Genomic DNA, 21,383 nt, shown 5'->3' with positions numbered 1-21,383 from the left:
TTGTTGTAAAGTGCCTAAATGTATTGCTTTTCTCTAGTCTGATATGGCTGGTGTAAGTAAAATTGTTTTCTTCATTCAGTAGCTACTTTGCAATTTTATGAAGACTACAGGAAAGAAACAAGCAACAGTTTCATCAAATTCTCCATTTGTATGGCCGTATTGTCTTAGTTGCTGTACAACTATAGAGGGTATTTTAATTCTATCTTTACAACTACAAATTGTTCTATAGTATTACCTACACCTTTACCTGTAGTAAACTTCGTAATTTTACACATGCCCCTTCTGTATGAATCCTTGAGTCTGCTTAACCAGGTCACAGAAGTCTAGAAATCCGCAATGTCCGTCTCATGTTTGATTCTGAGGGGCCAATTGAGAGATCACCATAGGTGCACACACTCTCATTGGCAGTTCTGAACTTTTCTAATAGTTTTTCTTTCGTACTTTTGTGAGTTTCATTTTGGCCCATATTTTTTACTTTGTGTTATTGTTTGTTCCATTTATACAATTCACCTACAGATGTATGAAACGAAACTGGTTTTGCACACTGCAGTATATTTTCTAAGGGTTTTGGAAGCATTCTTGTTCCAGACACCTATTGGCACAACTGTCATCGTTGGAACCACAAACCACAGAATCACTGGAGTTATTTCTTCAAGTCTTTCGATAGATTGTAACAAAATGTTGTCGACATTAAAATGAATATCAATCAAATCCACTAGTAAATAACAAATAAAGTAGCTCTTCCAGAGAAGTAGATGATTTTGATTCCATAATAAATTCTTTTTATTTCGTCTCTAACAATGTTATGAAAAGGATAGCTGCTACCCACCATATGCTGAGTTGCAGATAGGCACGACAAAAAGACTGTGACAAAATAAGCTTTTAGGCAACAAGGCCTTTGTCAAAAATAGATATGACAGACACAGGTGAGCGCCCCCCACCCCTCCACACACACACACACACACACACACACACACACACACACACACACACACACTTCCCTGTTCCCACTACAGTAAACACACACCACTTTTTTGCAGTTTCTTCAGTTTTAATCTACAGTTCATAAAGAGTAAATTGTTGTCAGAGTCCACATCTAATCTTGGAAATATCTTATAATTTAAAACCTGATTTCTAAATCTTTGTCTTACCATTATAAAATCTATCTGAAACCCTCCAGTTGTCTCCAGGTCTCTTCCACATAACAACCTACTTTCATGATTCTTAAACCAAGTGTTTGCAATGATTAAGTTACGTTCCATGCAAAATTCTACCTGGCGGCTTCCTCTTTCATTCCTTGCCCCTATTCCATATTCACCTACTACTTTTCCTTCTCTTCCTTTTCCTACTATTGAATTCCAGTCCCTCAAGACTATTAAATTTTCATCTCCCTTCACTATTTAAATAATTTCTTTTACCTCATCTTACATTTATTCAATCTCTTCACATCTGCAGAGCTAGCTGGCATATAAACTTGTACTAGTGTGGCAGGCATGGGCTTCATGTCTATCTTTGCTGCAATAATGTGTTCACTATGCTGTTTGCAGAAGCTTACCCGTGCTGCTATTTTTCTTTTTTTTCATTATTAAACCTACTCCTGCATTATCCATATTTTGATTTTGTATTTATAACCCTCCCCAAAAGTCTTGTTCCTCCTGCCACCAAACTTCACTAATTCCCACTATATTTAGTTTTAACCCAGTCGCCACTCCCATCATGCACTGGTGCTGCTGCTCGCTGTGTGGTTTCAGTTGCGTGACACTGCTGTTGTGTGTGTGTGTGTGTGTGTGTGTGTGTATTGTTGACGAAGGCCAATGGCCGAAAGCTTTAATTTTGAAGGTCTTTTTGTTGTACCTACCTTGAGACTCAGCATCTCTGCTATATGGTGAGTAGCAACTTTCCTTCTCATAATATTGTTACATTCCATCCTGGCTTTTCCATTGTCTGATTCACTTCCCTTTTTAAATTTTCTAACTTACCTGCCCTATTAAGCGATCTTGATGGTCTACACTCTGATCTGTAGAATGCCAGTTTTCTTTCTCCTGATAACGACATCCTCCTGAGTAGTCCCCGGCCATAGATCTGAATGAGGGACTATTTTTCCTTCGGAATACTTCACCCAAGAGGACGTCATCATCATTTAACCATACAGTAAAACTGCATGCCCTCGGGAAAAATTACGACTGCAAGGCCGTCTTGGTTAATGTTACAGGGCCAGATCAGTGAATCATCCAGACTGTTGCCCCTGCAACTACTGAAGAGACTGCTGCCTGTCTTCAGGAATCACATGTTTGTCTTGCATCTCAACAGATAGCCCTCGTTTGTGGTTGCACCTATGGTACGGTTATCTGTATCGCTGAGGCACGCAAGACTCCCCACCAACGGCAAGGTCCATGGTTCATGGGAGGAGTCTATGCTCAGACTCAGATGCTTCGTAACTTTACAAAGCACAATTTAGAAAATCGTGATGCAGTGTGTTACTGGTTTGATGAAACACAAGGTGAATAGCTGTTTCAAGTATTGCTTTCTGTGTCATGGACACCATGTCCAAAACGATTAAGGAAAATCCTGTCCAAGTAATTTTGTATTCTGACAGATGCATATATCAGAACAGTAGCTTGATATTATCTAATTCTCTTTTAAGACTAGCAACTAATATAGGAGTATTTATTATGCAAATGTTTTTTGAGGAGATCATACTCAGATGGAATGTGACTCAGTTCACTGTTTCATTGAGTGCAACATTAAGTTACTATCTAGTATGCCTCTACATCTCGAGAAACGAGAAAAAAGCCACAACCTTACGAAGCCCATTACCTAGATTACTCTTTTTTCATCAACTACACAGAGAAAGGTGGCTGTATGACTCAATTAGGCCTGAAAGAACTGTAAAAAATGAGCCTACAGCTAAAAACCTGAGGACTATACTGAACCATCCAAACGGCGAGAAAGACGAATATGTGAGCCACAGCACCTAACACGCAAAATATAAAACTTGGAAAGTGTTCTGGGGAGCAATGGGCACACCACAAGTTACCTTAGAAGTATAACAGGGCCAAGCACTCGCCAAAGTGACAAATCAGAAAAGAAATGTCAGGTACAGCCTTTCTGCCATACATTCCCAAAGTGATGGACAGAATCGGCCATATATTGTACAAATGTGGCCTCAAGATTATTTACAAACTGACAAAGATCAAAGAGTGTCTCAGATAGTCAAAAGAGAAAAGGGACCCCAACCATACCTCATACCATGCACATGTAGAAAAGTTTATGTTGGAATGACTGACGATCAATCAACACCAGAATCACAAAAAATAAGGGACACTGCAGGTTAGGGCAGTGGGGAAATCAGCCATGGCAGAGCACTTGCTATGTGAGGCCTATCACGTAGTAAAATTTGCTGACATGGAAGTTCTGGCTGTAGAGAAGAACTATCACACCCACTCATTCAGAGAAGCTATAGAAATACATGAACATGAGAATAGCTTCAACAGGAAAGAACAAAGCCTCAAGATAAATGGATCCTGACTTCCCATGCTACAGCGAACGACCGTTGCCTGTAGCAAGAGACCTGCAACAGAAGTGACCACGGAGAATCCCTTGGACATTGACATGCCAGGTATAGCCTGAGGCCACGAGCTCGGCTCCAGTCCATTGCCATGGACGGCGAAAGTTTGACAATGCCAGCCATTTGTGCTGGGGAAACATCAGGAAAATCAGACGAACATAGGCTGAAGAACCTGAGACACAAGCCAACAGGCAGTTCATCAACAAGTGGCCACAGAAGCCTTAACAGTTCTGCAATGGTTAAAATACTTCGAATGTCTATGGACTGACAATGAAGAAAAACCAGAAATAAACACCAATACCAGCAATTTTGTAGATCTGATAAGAATGGACAAGCTACAAAATGTGATCAAGCAAACAAAAAATAAAAAGCTGCCTCACACTGATAATATAAACATGGAGCCAATTAAATATGCATCTGATCAACTAAAGCATAGACTCGTATTTTTTGAATGTTGATGGCTGAGTAGACTTGTACCAGACAAACAGAATGAAGCTTTGTATGCCCTATTTACAAGAAAGGCTATACATTACAATTCATAAATTATCGAGGAATAAGTCTACTAAATTCTTGTTGTCAATTGTATGCTAAAATTATAATCAACAGACTAGTACCAACAGCAGAACCACATATGTTAGAGGTGTAACTTGGTTTTAGAAATGGAAGATCACATTCTGATTATCTTTTCACTATGGCACAAGTAACTGAGGAAAGAAGGAATTTACACTACCAGTTTACTAAGTCTCTACTGACTGTGAAAAGCTGTTTGACAAGTCAAAGTGGAAAATGCTATGTGAATCACTTAAGGAATTGGGCGTTCCAGCACATCTGATTACATCAATTCAATCATTATACAAAAATAATAAAATAGGATCTGTACTGTGAGTAATGGCACAGAATCGGATGATATCAATCAAGGAGTCAGAAGAGGCTGCCAAAGTCCCCAACTATTTTTAATGTTTACATTGATTATATCATTCGTAAAGGGCTGATTTTATTAAATGACACATTAAGAGGTGATAATTTTAATTTTATGAAGACGCCACTTACTGATAATCAGATTTTAATAGGAGAATCAGAAGAAAAGGTGCAAATTTCAGTACATAAATTGAGTCAAATTGCCGCTAAATAAAGAATGAGAATATCAACAGATAACACAAAAGTGATTGCATTTTAAGATCTGGAACCCATAAGAGCCAAATTTGTTAGAGATGGACAAATAATTGAATAAATTTTTAGGGTGCAATTTTAAATTTATCAATTTCTGAAATTGGTTAGATTCAGACATTTCTGTGGACCTATACAATGTACAGTGAAACATAACATATGGAAAGAAACGTTAATTAAACTCTATGAGTAAGTGCACTTTTGCTGCTGTATGGTAGTGAATGCCTGATCTTAATATCTAACAATGGAAACTCCAGATAGGAGTATCAACAATGTTGGGAAAGACAGACTGCTTCTTCCAGTAAAGAAGGCACGTCAAGTTGCAGACAGGCACAATTAAAAAATACTTAATAAAGCTCTCGGCTACAGCCTTCATCAATATAGAGACGTACGAACACGTGCACACGCGCACGCGCCCACACACACACACACGCACACATTCCGGCCTGGGGTCGGCAGTCACGTTTGCAAGAGGTGTGCCTCCTTTTGTGTGTGTGTGTGTGTGTGTGTGTGTGTGTGTGTGTGTTTACTAATGAAGGCTGTGCCTGAAAGATTTTATGTGAGTGCCTGCCTGCAATTTGACACATTTTCTTTAGTAAGTAAGAATCTGTGAATCTTAATATCTGATCAATTATGAAGAATCAAATCATCAGAGATTAAGTTCCTCCACTTGACAGTACGATATTCATTGTTAGACCATAAAAGAAATACTAATATTAGACAAACACTAAATGTTGAACCTATTACAAACGTAACTGAAAAATACAAATCAAACTGAAAAGACCATGTCCAACATATGTCAAATGCTAGAATAACTAAAACAACTATTGATAATTAAATGGACACCCTAGCTGCAAACAGGCATTGATGTACTTCATTGGGGACATGTTGAAAATGTGTGCCCCGACCGGCACTCGAACCTGGGATCTCCTGCTTACATGGCTGACGCTCCATCCATCTGAGCCACCGAGGGCACAGAGGATAGTGCACCTGCAGGGACTTATCCCTTGCATGCTCCCCGTGATACCCACATTCCCAACATGTCCACACCACTACATTTGTAGTGCGCCTAATAGATGTTTGCCCATCATACTCATTACTCGTGGCAGATTAATCCACCAAGTCCCGTACGAGTTTGGGCATAGCGTGTGCGTTCGCACAAGAAGGTCAATGGCCAGGAAGCCATATTTTAACTATAAACGACGGTAAGCAGGAGATCCCGGGTTCGAGTCCTGGTTGGGGCACACATTTTCAACATGTCCCCAATGAAGGACACAACGCCTGTTTGCAGCTAGAGTGTCCATTTAATTATCATTTCATTTCTGGTAACGGTTCTTTCAGGAATATATATTACCATCATATATAGTTAAAACAACTACAGAATATAACCCAACCAGCAAACGGAATATTTGACGTCTCTTAAAGAGATGGCATGAACAATTCTGAGGCGGAATAGGCAAAAGGCCTAATCCTCGAAGACAGTGCTGCCATCAATAATGATGATGATGATGATCAAAAAGCTAGGATCAAAAGCAGTATATTATTGCAGAGAACTCTAAATAATAGTTGAGATTAAATAAATCTTACTAACTACACAAAGGCCCATAATATTAACTACAACAAAAATATTAACGGTATTATCCTCAAGTATATGACTACAGATGAGGACGTTAACTATATTCTGATATGTATCCCTGTATGGATACTTATCTTCAGCATGATACCTCGCACTGGAATACCATAAAACATAAACTCATATTTTTAAAGAGGGTATTTCACCAAGGTCTCATATTCCCTTTGTTCGATAGTAATCTCATTTCCTTTGGCACTGATTAACACAAGATAATTTTATAATCTTAAAATTTATGTGTTAAGCATATAGTACAATTAAAGCTGTGACTCACTTGTTAGATACTGCTGCCATAGCAACAGCCCGTGCTGCCACTGCCTCCTCAGCCTTCTTTGCTTTTCTTTCTGCTGTCAGCTGCGCTTCAAATGAGCCCCGTAACCGCCTTTCCTCTTGTAATCGACGTTCTAGTTGAGAAATTGTCTGCTTGTCAGACTGTCTAGCAGTGACTAAACCATGGAGCCTGCAAACTTTGTTCTATGAGTGTACATTTATTACATATTTAAAACTAGTGAAAATGTTATGAAAAAGTCTATCCACTAAAATGACAGGCTGCAGCAAGAGAAACTAGCCATTTCTAAAAGCTACTTCTTCTGCTCTACCTTCTGTGCATTGCTGCCTCTTTTCCATGTCATATTATTCTGCATACGTTGAGGTTTAACAAAGCAAATGAGGAGTCAGTTAAAGGGCCCAATTCCCTTTGTTAAAATACAGTAAGTTGTGAATTTATCCTATACGTCCCATAGGATATTCGTTTTTATGAGAAAGAGCCTTTTAGTTCACTGAAACTGTGTTTTATTTTCAACAGCTAATGCCATAACAGTAATACCATTGTTTGCTGATTTCTGATACAGCTTTAATCACTTCCATTATTTTTTACCATGAGACCTGATATTACAGGGCTGCAAAAACAGTTCTGGATAATGGCGCACAATTTTCTATTTGGTTGTTTCAGGAATTATGCTGAGGAATGGAGTGCAGCAGCACCTTACAGTACCAATCAGACCTTACCAGTGAATGAAGAAGGCCCAATGGAGATCTTGCATGGCCAATAACCCTGCACCAGCAGCATGTGGTAGAAGTGCAATATGCAAGATAGTATCAAGCAGCCAATTCATGTCAGTGTTAACACACATGTAAAGCAATTTGGGCTCAAATGTTTGAAAAATACATGGTTTGGAGCAAGTAAAAGTAACAAATAAGAAACAGGCCTCCTTCCTCTCTACAGTGGGTGTGACTACCAAGATACCATATCCACTGTTTAGTGAAAAATCAACTATTGGTGAGAATTCTCCTGAACAATTTTTGAAAGAATAAAACAGACCAACATCTACACTTTCCCAATGAATTAACTTTATGGAATTACATATTTCATCTTCAGATGTGTGTACACCCACATGTAAGAAGTGTTGAATAATTTCATACACGCAAACCATTCATGGTTCATGGTGTGGGTTCCTGTTATGTCCTAGTTCATGAACCACGGGCAACGTATGAGTGGCCAAGTAAGTGGTCCTGACAGTCGGGATACCAGTTACTTTGGAATAAGGCTGGGCATCTCGGACATATTCTGAGTCGTGGTCACCTTAGTGCTCAGACGGCAAAGACTACCAAATCCACCGGTTAGTCCCTCAACCGTTAGGGGTAAAACTCAGTGGGATCTGGGGAAAGTAAGGCTAGCAACCTGCTTCCCTGGTACTGTAAATATGATGCTGGCAACAATCAGAGCAAAATGCCTCAGACCTCTGGAGGTGACGGAGTCCCACCTCTAACTGACAAACCAGGGACTCCTAAGACACGACTCGGCAAACGAATGGTAATGAGATGGGGAGCTATTAATATCAATGGGGGCTACACTGGGAAGAAGACAGAGCTAGCAGAGGCTGCAAGTAAGATGGGGTTGGTCGTTTTAGCTGTTGGTGACATTCGGGTAAGGGGTGAGAAAGAAGAGGAAGTGGGAGAATACAAGGTCTACCTGTCAGGAGTCAAAGCAGGAATAGCACAATGGGGTGTAGGGCTTTACATCAGGAAAGAAATAGAACCCAGCGTAGTTGCAATAAGGTATGTAAACGAATGACTGATGTGGATAGATTTGACAGTGTCGAGCAAGAAAATTAGGATCGTGTCAGTACATTCGCATTGTGAAGGGACAGATCACGATAAGATGGATAGTTTTTTGAAGCACTCAGTGATGTAGTTGTTAGAGTAAAGGACAAGGACAGTGTTCTGCTCATGGGTGATTTTAATGCCAGGATTGGAAATCGAACAGAAGGGTATGAAACACTTATGGGTAAATTTGGAGAGGATATGGAGGCCAACAGGAACGGGAAACAACTCTTGGATTTCTGTGCCAGTATGGACTTAGTAATCACAAACTCCTTTTTTAAATGTAAGAACATTCACCGGTATACTTGGGAAGGGCGGGGAACCAGATCTGTCATTGACTATATAATATCAGATCAGGAATTCAGGAAGGCTCTGAGGTACACACATGTATTCAGGGGATTCTTTGATGACACTGATCACTATTTAATCTGCAGTGAAATTGTTATTGTGAGGCCGAAAGTGCGGGAGGTCAGGTCCATATGTAGGAGGATAAGAGTGGAGAAACTTCAGGACAGGGAAATCAGGCACAAGTACATAACAGTGATCTCAGAAAGGTACCAGTTAGTTGGATGTAGTCAATTACAGTCATTGGAAAAAGAATGGACAAGGTACAGGGACACAGGACTAGAAGTGGCTAAAGAATGTCTTGAACAGTAGTGTGTAAAGGTAGGATGAAGCACACAGCTTGGTGGAATGACAGTCAAGGCAGCCTGTAAAAGGAAAAAGAAGGCGTATCGAAAATGGCTACATACTAGAACTCAGGTAGACAGAGAAAGTTATGTTGAGGAAAGAAACAAAGCCAAACAGATAATTGCAGCATCCAAGAAGAAATCTTGGGAAGACTTTGGAAACAGGTTGGAGACTTTGGGTCAAGCTGTTGGAAAACCATTCTGGAGTGTAATAAGCAGTCTTCGAAAGGGAGGTAAGAAGGAAATGACAAGTATTTTGGTCAGGTCAGGAAAACTGCTGGTGAACCCTGTTAATGCCTTGGGCAGATGGAGGGAATATTTTGAAGAGTTGCTCAATGTAGGTGAAAATACGATCAGTAATGTTTCAGATTTTGATGTACAATGGGATAGGAATGATGATGGAAATAGAATCACATCTGAGGAAGTGGAGAAAATGGTCAATAGATGGCAGTGCAATAAAGCGGCTGGGGTGGATGAAATTAAGTCGGAACTCAGCAAATACAGTGGAATGTCAAGTCTTAAATGGCTACACAGGATAATTGAAATGGCGTGGGAGTCGGGACAGGTTCCATCAGACTGGACGAAAGCAGTAATCACACCAATCTTTAAACATGGAAACAGAAAAGATTGTAACAACTACAGAGGTATCTCTTTAATCAGCATTGTGGGTAAAATCTTCTCAGGTATTGTTGAAAGGAAAGTGCGAGTATTAGTTGAGAACAAACTGGATGAAAATCTGTGTGGGTTTAGGCCTCTTAGAGGTTGTCAGGGCCAGATCTTTAGCTTATGACAAATAATGGAGGAGTGTTACAAGTGGAACAGGGAATTGTATCTATGCTTTGTAGGTCTAGAAAAGGCATATGACCGCGTTCCTAGGAGGAAGTTATTGTCTGTTCTACGAGATTATGGAATAGGAGGCAAACTTTTGCAAGCAATTAAAGGTCATTACATAGATAGTCAGGCAGCAGTTAGAGTTGACGGCAAATTGAGTTCATGGTTCAGAAAAGACAAAGCTGCAACCTGTCTCCACTGTTGTTCATATTATTTATGGATCATATGTTGATAACAATAGACTGGCTGGGTGAGATTAAGATATGTGAACACAAAATAGGCAGTCTCGTATATGCGGATGACTTAGTTGTGATGGCAGATTCGATTGAAAGTTTGGAAATAATATTTCAGAGCTAGATCAGAAATGTAAGGACTATGGTATGAAGATTAGCATCTCCAAAACGAAAGTAATGTCAGTGGGAAAGATATATAAACGGATTGAGTGCCAAATAGGAGGACAAAGTTAGAACAGGTGGACAGTTTCAAGTACTTAGGATGCATATTCTCACAGGATGGCAACATAGTGAAAGAAATGGAAGTGAGGTGTAGCGCAGCTAATGCAGTGAGTGCTCAGCTACAATCTACTCTTTTCTGCAAGAAGGAAGTCAGTACCAAGACTAAGTTACCTGTGCACCGTTCAGTCTTTCGACCAATTTTGTTGTATGGGAGCGAAAGCTGGGTGGATTCAGGTTACCTTATCAATAAGGTTGAGGTTAAGGATATGAAAGTAGCTAGGATGATTGCAGGTACTGGTAGATGAGAACAATGGTAGGAGGGTGTCTACAATGAGGAAATCAAAGAAAAGCTGGGAATAAAAAACACTATAGACGTAGCAGTCAGGGCGAAAAGGGTTAGATGGTGGGGTCATGTTACACGTATGGGAGAAGCAAGGCCCCAAGAGACTCGTGGGTTCAGCAGTAGAGGGTAGGAGGAGTCAGGGTAGACCAAGGAGAAGGTACCTGGATTCAGTTAAGAATGATTTTGAAGTAGTAGGCTTAACATCAGAATAGGCACCAATGTTAGCACTGAATAGGGGATCATGGAGGAATTTTATAAGGGGGACTATGCTCCAGACTGAACACTGAAAGGCATAATCAGTCTTAAATGATGATGATGACGCAAACTATTTGTGGCTGCGGACCCTTTCTTCTCATCAGTCATACAAATGGAGAGGCTGATATCCTGGAAACTAATTTATTCTAGTAGTCTACACTAAGGAATATATTTTCTATGTCAGCCAACATGAATCTTAAGATAATATGGCACAGGTACTGAGATAACTGCTGTAGTCATTAACGATGTGGTGTGTTACTGGGTGCTTCTACACCCCCGCACTTTATGGTTACTACAAAACAGCTGGTAGACAACATGGAAAGAACATCTACTGGTGACCTTAATCCAATTCCGAGTTTATCCCTCTTCCCACTGACAAGGGTTCAGTACTGTAATCATCAACAGCAATGACTATTTCTCTCTGTACATTTTTCAACACTTCTGCTTATGAATCTCTCACTACTATGACCCCATTCCAAAAAACCAAAGCAGCCTCCAGTAGTTTGTCAAAGCATTAAGTCCATACCAGAACCTGTCACTCTAACCCACTCTCACCTCACGCCAGTAATGTCACCCACCACCTTGTATACCAATCTTTTACATGCTTCCAAAAGACCATAAATCCTGCTCCACTGATCTTCTTATAGGTCACCCCACAGTACCTGATTACAAAGCTCTCACAAAAGACTCTCTTTCCCAGTTTACTTTCTTCTCCACTGGGGAGATACCAGGAAGAAGGACAAGAAGAAATGTAATGTGAAAGAAAGCGTAATGTGAAGACAAGATTTAGAGGAGCCATTACAACCACAACCAAGTTTGCAGTAAACATAATGAACACATACTGTATTGTTCAAGCTAGTGATTTATGGATCCGACATCAAACATTGTAAAATGAAATAAATATGCGGAATATTTAAAATATAATTTTACATTTACAATAAAATTTTTGTTAAAACTTAAAATTTCACACTACATCATTTGTTCATCACTGGAAAATTGTAAAAACTAAGTTTCAAAATCTATGATACAAGGTAACACACTTACTTTGACTGAAGGTTATCATTATCCTGCTGAAGCTGAGAAAGCTCGTTTTTAACACTCTGCTCGCCAGATACAAGTGTGCTTATCTGGCTACGCAGTTCCTGTTCTACTTGTCTGCTCAGCTGCAGATCAACTTTGAACCTTCTTACATCAGCTTCTAACCTGTAAAATATGAAATAAATTTGTGCAGGTTGAATTATATATGTTCAGCAACTGTTCTATGTGACAAAATCTGAAACATGAAGTTGTACACTTAACAACACAGAAACTGGCTGTTGACAATCACAAACAGAGATCAAATCCTATACACCACTGACTTAAATGAAATCCAACATGTCAGCTTTTTCATTCATATTGTGAATATGCAAAAGAGGATATACTATTTCAAAAGTTACACACAATTGATTCAATCTGTATCCTAAACCTATTCCAAAAAGATAGAAACTCTTTTCTTCAAATGTAATACACTGTTGTTATCTACTGTGTAACTAAACTGAAAACTTTCTGTTGGTGGTTACTTTTAATCATAATTTCTCACAACACAGAAATGAAGGAAATGACAAAAAGTGATATGAAATGTTTCTTCATAGTAACTGTCATAAGAATGTTACTGTCTATGCAGTATTTCTACGTAACAGCTGTGTGAACAGAATGCAAAAAGTGGCAGCTAAGCCTGCATGGAGAAAACAAAAAAACCATAGTTAGATGTTACAGACCACGCTTTTTTAAAAAGAAAAAGAAAAAAAGCAGTAAAGAGCAACAAATAATTGTTGCAGACAGAAAGAGTTTTGAATTATAAAAGAGATATGTATTAAATATTTATTCTATGTCCAACAAGCAATGAAGACCTAAGAGGTAGTACCGTTGTTCCGAGTGACGATTTTATACCATCGAAGAATTTCCCCAAGATTTCCAGGCTTTTCCTACTGGAAAGCTTACTTTACTACTTTTAGTATTATACACGTGATGCATACATGCGGACGGTATCGATCTCTGGCGTCAGCATGCCTTTATGCAAAGTAAAATTGTTCTGTGGTCAGAGATGCCAGGCATGGATAACAGTTTTAAGCATGTGCAAGTGCGAGAAGTGCTTTGGTGTCATCTGCATGATGGGTCGCTGTTTAGATGGCGAATAGAGAGGAGTGCATCATTTCGGAACTAGTGCCTTGCAATCCTACCGATTTTGGGAGCGTCGGCATCCCGTTTTGAATTTGAACTGGGCCATTCACCTTTGCTCGAACAGTATTCCTCTGGGATTTTGTGCTGAAGAGCGAGTTGAGTTTATTGTTGACTGTAGTGTCACAAAATTGTACCCTCGTAATGTTCTGCAAATTTCTATGTATATGTGGGTAATCGGATGCATTTCTGTTTTAGACCTTCGTGGTTTTGTAAATCGTGTTGAATTGTGTGCGTAACATTCAAGAGGTTGATTTGTGTGTGGTCACATTAGTGCATGTTACATTTCAGTGAATTGTAATAAATTTTGTTAGTGGTTCTTCTGTAACTGCTCCAATGCCGATTTTCTCACGACTGGATTGGGTGAACTGGCGTTAAGTCATTCACATGTCAGCATCTCTATGGCCAGTTACAGTGCACTAACATTAAAGAGTTTCTGAACTTAAGCTTACTTGGTTTAGAAAGAATACCAAGGATGATTTTAAATTTAAGTTATTTGTTTTAATGTTTAAAGAAAAAGGAAACTTGGGAAATCCAGAACTTCTTTGATTACTCTAAATACCTTGGAGTGTACTATTTTTTAAAGGTTGTAATTCCTAACGTTAAAGAGAAAGGAAATTTTGGGTAATTTAGAATTTCAGTAACTACCTTTAAATATTTTGAAAGATTTTGTGTTAAAAACTGCATGATATTAATGTTTCAAAGATTATTGCTTTCAATGTTTTAAGAAAAAATATGAATTTTCTGTATACCTTACAGAGGACACATTGAGTACAGAAAAGCACGACGAAAAAAACTGTTACACACATAGCTTTCAGCCAAAGCCTCCTTCAGAGGAGAGAAAAAAAAAGCTAAGCAAGCACACACTCACACAAACAAGCACATCTTATGCATAAATGACCACTCTCTCTGGCTGCAGCAGCCAGAGGGACAGCCATGTATACATGACGTGTGTGTTGGTGTGTGTGGGTGTGTGTGTGTATGTGTGTGTTTCTTTCTTTTGTGAAGAAGGCTTTGGCCAAAAGCTACGTGTGTAACAGTCTTTTCGTTCTGTTGTCTGCATCTCATGTGTCATCTTTAAAGCAGTTAGCATTTCCCCTTTCTAATATTGTCATCAATTACTTATTTGTTGTTCAGAAAGTCGTGTTCAATCATTCAGTACTTGGTAACACAGTTACACAAGTGATGTAATCCTCTCAACTACAAACTAAGTACACTAGATTAGAAACATCTGTGCCCACAATCAGATTCCAAATGGTCCATTGTGGTGCTTTAAACAAAGCAGCCTGAAGACAATGGATTTTAAACTAGCACTGCCATTCACACCAGTAACTAACATATTCTGAATACAATATGAATTTTTTTCCCCAACACCAAAAGAAGCTAAGGTAAAACTGATGATAAATTTACCAGTGAATAACTCTGCTCATTCTGCAGTAGAAGAAAATAAAAATCAATACTGACACTGACAGCAAACAAACCCTCCCCTTTTCTTTTTACAAATGCAGATGAAGTGCCATATGCAATTTGCAAAGAAAATACATGTTACACCTGAAATAATGGAGTAAGCACTTGGAAAAATGCAGCAACTATGGAAAACACTAGATACATCTGTCAAGACAACATAGCGGCTGCCCCTAATTCTGCTGTAGGATTTTGGTAGTCTGGTTGATAAAACTAGTGACATCACAAAAAAGAGCAGAACATCCTACAACTTCAATTTTATGAGTATACTGATGGAGATGTTAGTGGTTAAACCAAAACAGTGTACACAAAACAACAGTTTATTTACAGTTTTATCAATAATTCTGTAAGTTATAGGCTCTGGCCACCTTTAGAATTTTCATCATTATCACTGCACATCACCATTCCACACCGTGGTGTCCCATCGTGAGGAATCCTCATGTGTATGAAAAACCTTTGCAGCAACATGCTTCAAACCATTGTTACTGTAAAGTAATATCAATAGATCTTGATAGCAATGACATGGCACATAATTTTTCAAACCAGACATTTTTCATAGTAGTGCTGTTGTTTATGGCAAATTATCCAAAGGTATTGAGACAATAACTGGATAGGACTGTACTGAGGAACTTGTCGGATTGAAGACAATTCATGCAACATTCACTAGTTAGAAATGGGATGATTTGGGCAACCAACAGAAACAGTTTCATAGTCGCAACATTGAAATACTAAATGACTTTAAGTAAACAACTTTAAACAAATATTATACTGAGCATACTATGATCGAATACTCAGGTATTCATCAGGAACGTGGGTAATGTATAAAAGGCAGTTCAGCAGGATACAAGCTTGTGAAATGAAACATCTAAGAAGCAGGTTAGGACTGTAATAGTGAAAGAGAGACCTATGCAAGAGACCACAGTAAAGAAAGACAATAAATACTAAAGAAAAACCGGTGCCTAAAAATTCAGTGCTGATCTACAAAATAATTGTGCACACATATGGATCTGAGTACATAAATTATCTTTTAAAAAAGAAAACAACATTTGCTGTGTGCGAATGCTAAATTCAAGTTGCGTGATATATTCTCAAAGTTTTTTTTTTTTTTTTTTTGGTGGTTTTAGGGCGCAAAACTTCTATGGTCATTAGCGCCCAGCCCGTGACGTAGGAAACAGCAAAAAAACGAAATTTAAAATCAGCAGCAATGGGAACAAAGTCATAAAATTTGAAAAACTAAAGGCAGAAGGAATGCTTAAAAATCCACTATAAAAAGGGGTTGGTTGTCCCCAAAAAAAGCTTCAAATGACTGACGTCATTTCACTGTCACTAATAAACTGTAGAACGCGGTCGACTGAGCGCGTGTCATCTGCTAAAATCGACGATAGATCAGGCGATAGCTGTAGACGGGAGCGTAACGGATTAAAATAGGGGCATTCAATTAAAAGGTGTCTGACCGTCCACAGATGAGAGCAGTGGGGACAGAGTGGGGGAGGATCACCGCTTAAAAGATGTCGATGGCTAAAAAGACAGTGCCCTATCCGGAGTCTAGCTAAAATTACCTCCTCCCGACGACGACGCGTTCAGGAGGAAGAGGTCCAAGCGCAAGGAAGGGCTTTCACTTCCCGCAATTTATTATGGGGAAGTGTTGACCAATGCGCATGCCATAAATGAGCAACTTGGCGACATAAACCGCTCCGGAGATCGGTAAACGGAAGAGACTGAATAGCTGGCCGAGGAAGAGAGACTGCAGCCTTGGCCGCTATATCGGCCGCCTCATTCCCACAGATACCAGCGTGTCCCGGGAGCCAGAGGAACGCCACTGAGACGCCCCTCAGGTGGAGCAAGCGCAGACAGTCCTGAATCCGGTGGACCAGAGGGTGCACAGGGTAAAGAGCTTGGAGACTTAGGAGAGAGCTGAGAGAATCTGAGCAGATTACGCTGATGGCGGCGGATGTAGTGGACAGCCTGGAGAACAGCGTAAAGCTCCGCAGTATAAACCGAACACTGGTCGGGAAGCCGAAAGTGATTTGGGGTGTCGCCAACAATATAGGCACTCCCTACACCTAACGATGTTTTCGAGCCATCGGTGTAAATAAATGTGGCTTCCGTCATTTGTGCACATAGAGCAGCAAATGCCCGACGGTAAACAAGTGTAGGGGTACCATCCTTGGGAAATTGACATAGGTCTCTGAGCAAGTCGATCCGGGGACGGAGCCAAGGCGGTGCTGTACCCCAAGTTGTCAAGAAGGTTTTAGGAAAGCGGAAGGAAAGAGAATGGAGCAGTTGACGGAAGCGGACTCCCGGGGGTAGGAGGGAGGAGGAGCGGCCTGCATACCCGACATCAAAGGAGGTGTCGAAAAAAAGGTCATGGGCTGGATTAGCAGGCATGGAAGACAGATGGCTAGCATAACGACTCAGAAGGACTGCCCGCCGATTGGACAGCGGAGGTTCAGCAGTCTCAGCATAAAGGCTTTCCACAGGGCTGGTGTAAAAAGCTCCAGACACTAAACGTAACCCACGGTGGTGGATAGAGCCGAGACGCCGAAGAATAGACGGCCGAGCAGAGGAGTAGACTATGCTTCCATAATCCAATTTCGAGCGCACTAAGGCGCGATAGAGGCGGAGAAGGACCACTCGGTCCGTTCCCCAGGAGGTACCATTCAGGACACGGAGGGTGTTAAGGGAACGCAGACAGCGAGCCGAAAGATAGGAAGCGTGGGAGGACCAGCACAGTTTTCTGTCAAACATAAGACCCAAGAATTTAGCGACGTCGGAAAACGGAAGGTTGACAGGACCTAGATGTAAGGAGGGCGGAAGAAACTCCTTACGTCGCCAAAAATTAACACAAACGGTCTTACTGGGTGAGAAACGGAAGCCGGTTTCGATGCTCCACGAGTGGAGGCGATCGAGACATCCTTGAAGACGTCTTTCAAGAAGGCTGGTCCGTTGAGAGCTGTAGTAGATCGCAAAATCATCCACAAAGAGGGAGCCCGAGACATCAGGAAGGAGACAATCCATAATTGGATTAATGGCGATGGAAAACAGTACAACACTCAGCACGGAGCCCTGGGGTCCCCCGTTTTCTTGAGAGAAAGTACGGGAGAGAGTAGTGTTCACCCGCACCCTAAATGTGCGCTCTGCCATAAATTCGCGAAGAAAAAGGGGCAGCCGGCCTCGAAAGCCCCAAGACAACAGTGTGCGGAGGATGCCTGTCCTCCAACAGGTATCGTATGCTCTCTCCAGATCAAAAAATATTGCTACCGTTTGGCGTTTCCGGAGAAAATTGTTCATGATATAAGTGGAGAGAGCAACAAGATGGTCAACGGCAGAACGATGCTTTCGGAATCCGCATTGGGCTGGTGTTAAAAGACTGCGGGATTCCAGCCACCAAGCTAAACGGTAATTCACCATACGCTCCAAAACCTTACAGACACTACTCGTGAGAGAAATGGGGCGATAGCTAGAGGGGAGATGTTTGTCCTTTCCAGGTTTCGGAACGGGAACGACAATAGCTTCCCGCCATCGCCTGGGAAAGGTACTGTCGGTCCAAATTCGATTATAAAGGCGAAGCAGGTAACGCAGGCTATGGGTTGATAAATGCAGCAACATTTGGACATGGATACCATCCGGTCCTGGGGCGGAGGAGCGAGAAGAAGAGAGGGTATGTTGGAGTTCCCGCATGGAGAAAACAGTATTGTAGCTTTCAAGATTTTGAGAGGAGAAAGCAAGATGTCGCACTTCCGCTGCACGTTTCTTCGGGAGAAATGCTGGCGGGTAATTTGAAGAGCTCGAAATCTCAGCAAAGTGCTGACCCAATGAGTTAGAAATTGCGACAGTGAGCCCAGAGACCGGGGAGAAACTAGGCGCGCCTGAGAACCGTCGAAGCCGACTCCAAACTTCCGAGGAGGGAGTGAAGGTGTTAAATGAGCTAATAAAGAATTTCCAGCTTGCCTGCTTGCTATCGCGGATGACGCGACGGCATCGCGCGCGGAGCTGCTTATATCGGATACAGTTGGCCAAAGTTGGATGGTGACGGAAAATGCGAAGAGCACGTCGCCGCTCACGTATTGCGTCACGGCATGCCTCGTTCCACCAAGGAACTGGGGGGGCGCCGGGGCAATTTGGAGGTGCGTGGTATTGAACGTTCCGCAGCTGTGAGAATAACGTCGGTAACATGTGTGACCTCATCGTCGACGCTGGGAAAGCGACGGTCATCGAATGTCGCTAGAGACGAAAAAAGTGTCCAATCGGCTTGGGCAAACTTCCAGCGTCGCGAGCGCATATATGGCAGTTGAGGCTGCAGTCTAAGAACACATGGAAAGTGGTCACTCGAGTGTGTATCATCAAGGGCGAACCATTCGAAGCGCCGAGCTAGCGGAACAGTACCGACCGCAAGGTCCAAATGAGATAAATTTGTCGTGGAGGCAGACAAAAATGTGGGGACCCCAGTGTTGAGGCAGATTAGATCCGCTTGGTGGAAGACGTCTAGCAATAGTGAGCCACGTGGACAAGGATGTGGAGATCCCCAAAGCGGGTGGTGGGCATTGAAGTCCCCAACCAGCAAAAAGGGGGGTGGAAGCTGATCAAGAAGATGAAGGAGATCAGCTCGTGCCATTGGTGTGGACAATGGAATGTATACCGTACAAAGAAAGAATGTGTATCCAGAAAGGGAAAGACGGACGGCGACAGCTTGGAAGGAACTGTTTAAGGGGATTGGGTGATAATGGAGAGTATCATGGAGCAGAATCATGAGTCCTCCATGGGCTGGAGTGCCTTCAACAGAGGGGAGGTCATATCGGACGGACTGAAAATGAGGGAGAACAAAGCAGTCGTGGGGACGCAGCTTTGTTTCCTGAAGACAGAAGATGACCGGCGAGTAGGATCGTAAGAGGATCGACAATTCATCCCGATTGGCTCGAATGCCGCGGATATTCCAGTGGATAATGGACATAGGGTGAACAGAAAATGGAGGAACGTGACCAAGGGTGCTGTCAACTCAACGACTGCTCAGAGCTTGCGACCGACAGCATGGAATGGCATTCAGTCGAAGGCAGAAGATCCTGATCCATAGGTTGGTCAGGAGCAGCTCCTGCCACCAACGATCGGCCAGTTGACCGGCCACCAGCAGTGCGCCTCGGCGACACAGAAGACGGCCGAGGGCGATTTCCGCCAGGTGGTGCTGTAGATGGGACACGCCTTGGCGGAGAAGGAGAGGAACTGTGTTTCTTCGTAGCCTTCTTGGAAGTATGATGTTCAGATGAAGGAGGAACCGATGGTTGTGAAGTTGCAGTACGTAAAAACTCTTCACGAGAATGCTCTTTTTTCGAAGACTTGGTGTCTGACTTTTGGGCTCGAGATTTAGCAGAACCCGACGAAGGGTGAGCCATAGAGTGGGCAGGCGAAAGAGGTGAGGTTGAACGGGCGATCTTTGCGCTGGCCGATCTGACGACCGTGGTACTAAAGGTGAGGTCACAAGTCTGCGTGGCCGCCTCCTTTGTTGGCCGAGGAGAAGCAAGGACAGTGCTGTATTTTCCTTTCTGAGGCATGGTGGGCTGTCGACTGGCGAGTAACTTTCGAGCAGCAAAGGTCGACACCTTTTCCTTCACTCTTATTTCCTGGATGAGCTTTTCGTCCTTAAAAACGGGGCAATCTCGAGAGGAAGCAGCGTGGTCTCCCATACAGTTGATGCAGCGAGGGGATGGAGGTGGACAAGCACCCTCATGGGCATCCTTGCCACACGTAACACATTTGGCCGGATTGGAACAGGACTGGCTGGTGTGATTGAACCGCTGACATCGATAGCAACGCGTAGGGTTTGGGACATAAGGGCGAACGGAAATTATCTCATAGCCTGCTTTGATTTTTGATGGGAGTTGAACTTTGTCAAGTGTCAAGAAGACAGTGCGGGTTGGAATGATGTTCGAGTCAACCCTTTTCATAACCCGATGAACAGCCGTGACGCCCTGGTCAGACAGGTAGTGCTGAATTTCTTCGTCAGACAATCCATCGAGGGAGCGGGTATAAACGACTCCACGCGAGGAATTTAAGGTACAGTGCGGTTCCACCCAGACAGGGAAGGTGTGGAGCAGAGAAGTACGCAGCAATTTTTGAGCCTGGAGGGCACTGTGTGTTTCTAACAACAGGGTGCCATTCCGTAATCTGGAACAAGACTTTACAGGACCCGCAATTGCGTCGACACCTTTCTGAATAATGAAAGGGTTGACCGTGGAAAAGTCGTGACCTTCGTCAGACCGAGAAACAACAAGGAACTGTGGCAACGATGGAAGAACCGTCTGTGGCTGAGACTCAGTGAACTTACGTTTGTGAGCAGACATAGTGGAAGGTGAGGAAACCATTGCGGAAGAATCCCCCATGATTACCGGCGTCTCCGATGGCGCGCTCCTCCCTTGTGGGGGCCCTCACCGAGGGCACACCCGCCTTAGGTGATTGTTCACACCTCAGGTCACACCTCCCGACAAACGGACGGAGGGACCAATCGGCACTTTCGGAAGGTATCAGCTCGGGTAATCACCCCTCCCTGGGCCTGGCCGTTACCAGGGGTTACGTACGTGTCCTACCTGTCTACCCGGGGCGGGGAATTACGCGTTACCCCGTCACCGGCTACGCATGGAAGTGCGTGGGTCGGCCTTCAGACACGCAC

The 21,383-nt window shown here is 42.3% G+C and overlaps 1 protein-coding gene across 1 annotated transcript in view; it reads right to left on the bottom strand.

Annotated features, from left to right (window-relative positions):
- LOC126484298 (macoilin-1) overlaps positions 1 to 21,383 on the bottom strand; it is a 176,845-nt gene that overhangs the window by 37,402 nt on the left and 118,060 nt on the right. Inside the window, exons 10-11 of the mRNA XM_050107729.1 lie at positions 12,086 to 12,244; positions 6,640 to 6,825 (exon numbers count right to left, since the gene is read on the bottom strand). Of these exons, the coding sequence (XP_049963686.1) occupies positions 6,640 to 6,825; positions 12,086 to 12,244 (345 nt within the window). The remainder of the gene's footprint in view (positions 1 to 6,639; positions 6,826 to 12,085; positions 12,245 to 21,383) is intronic.

The sequence above is a fragment of the Schistocerca serialis genome, chromosome 6 (genome assembly GCF_023864345.2).
Source record: "Schistocerca serialis cubense isolate TAMUIC-IGC-003099 chromosome 6, iqSchSeri2.2, whole genome shotgun sequence".
Lineage (NCBI taxonomy): Eukaryota > Metazoa > Arthropoda > Insecta > Orthoptera > Acrididae > Schistocerca > Schistocerca serialis.
The sequence above is the reverse complement of the archived record's forward strand: the minus strand, read 5'-3'. Positions and strand labels throughout refer to the sequence as shown.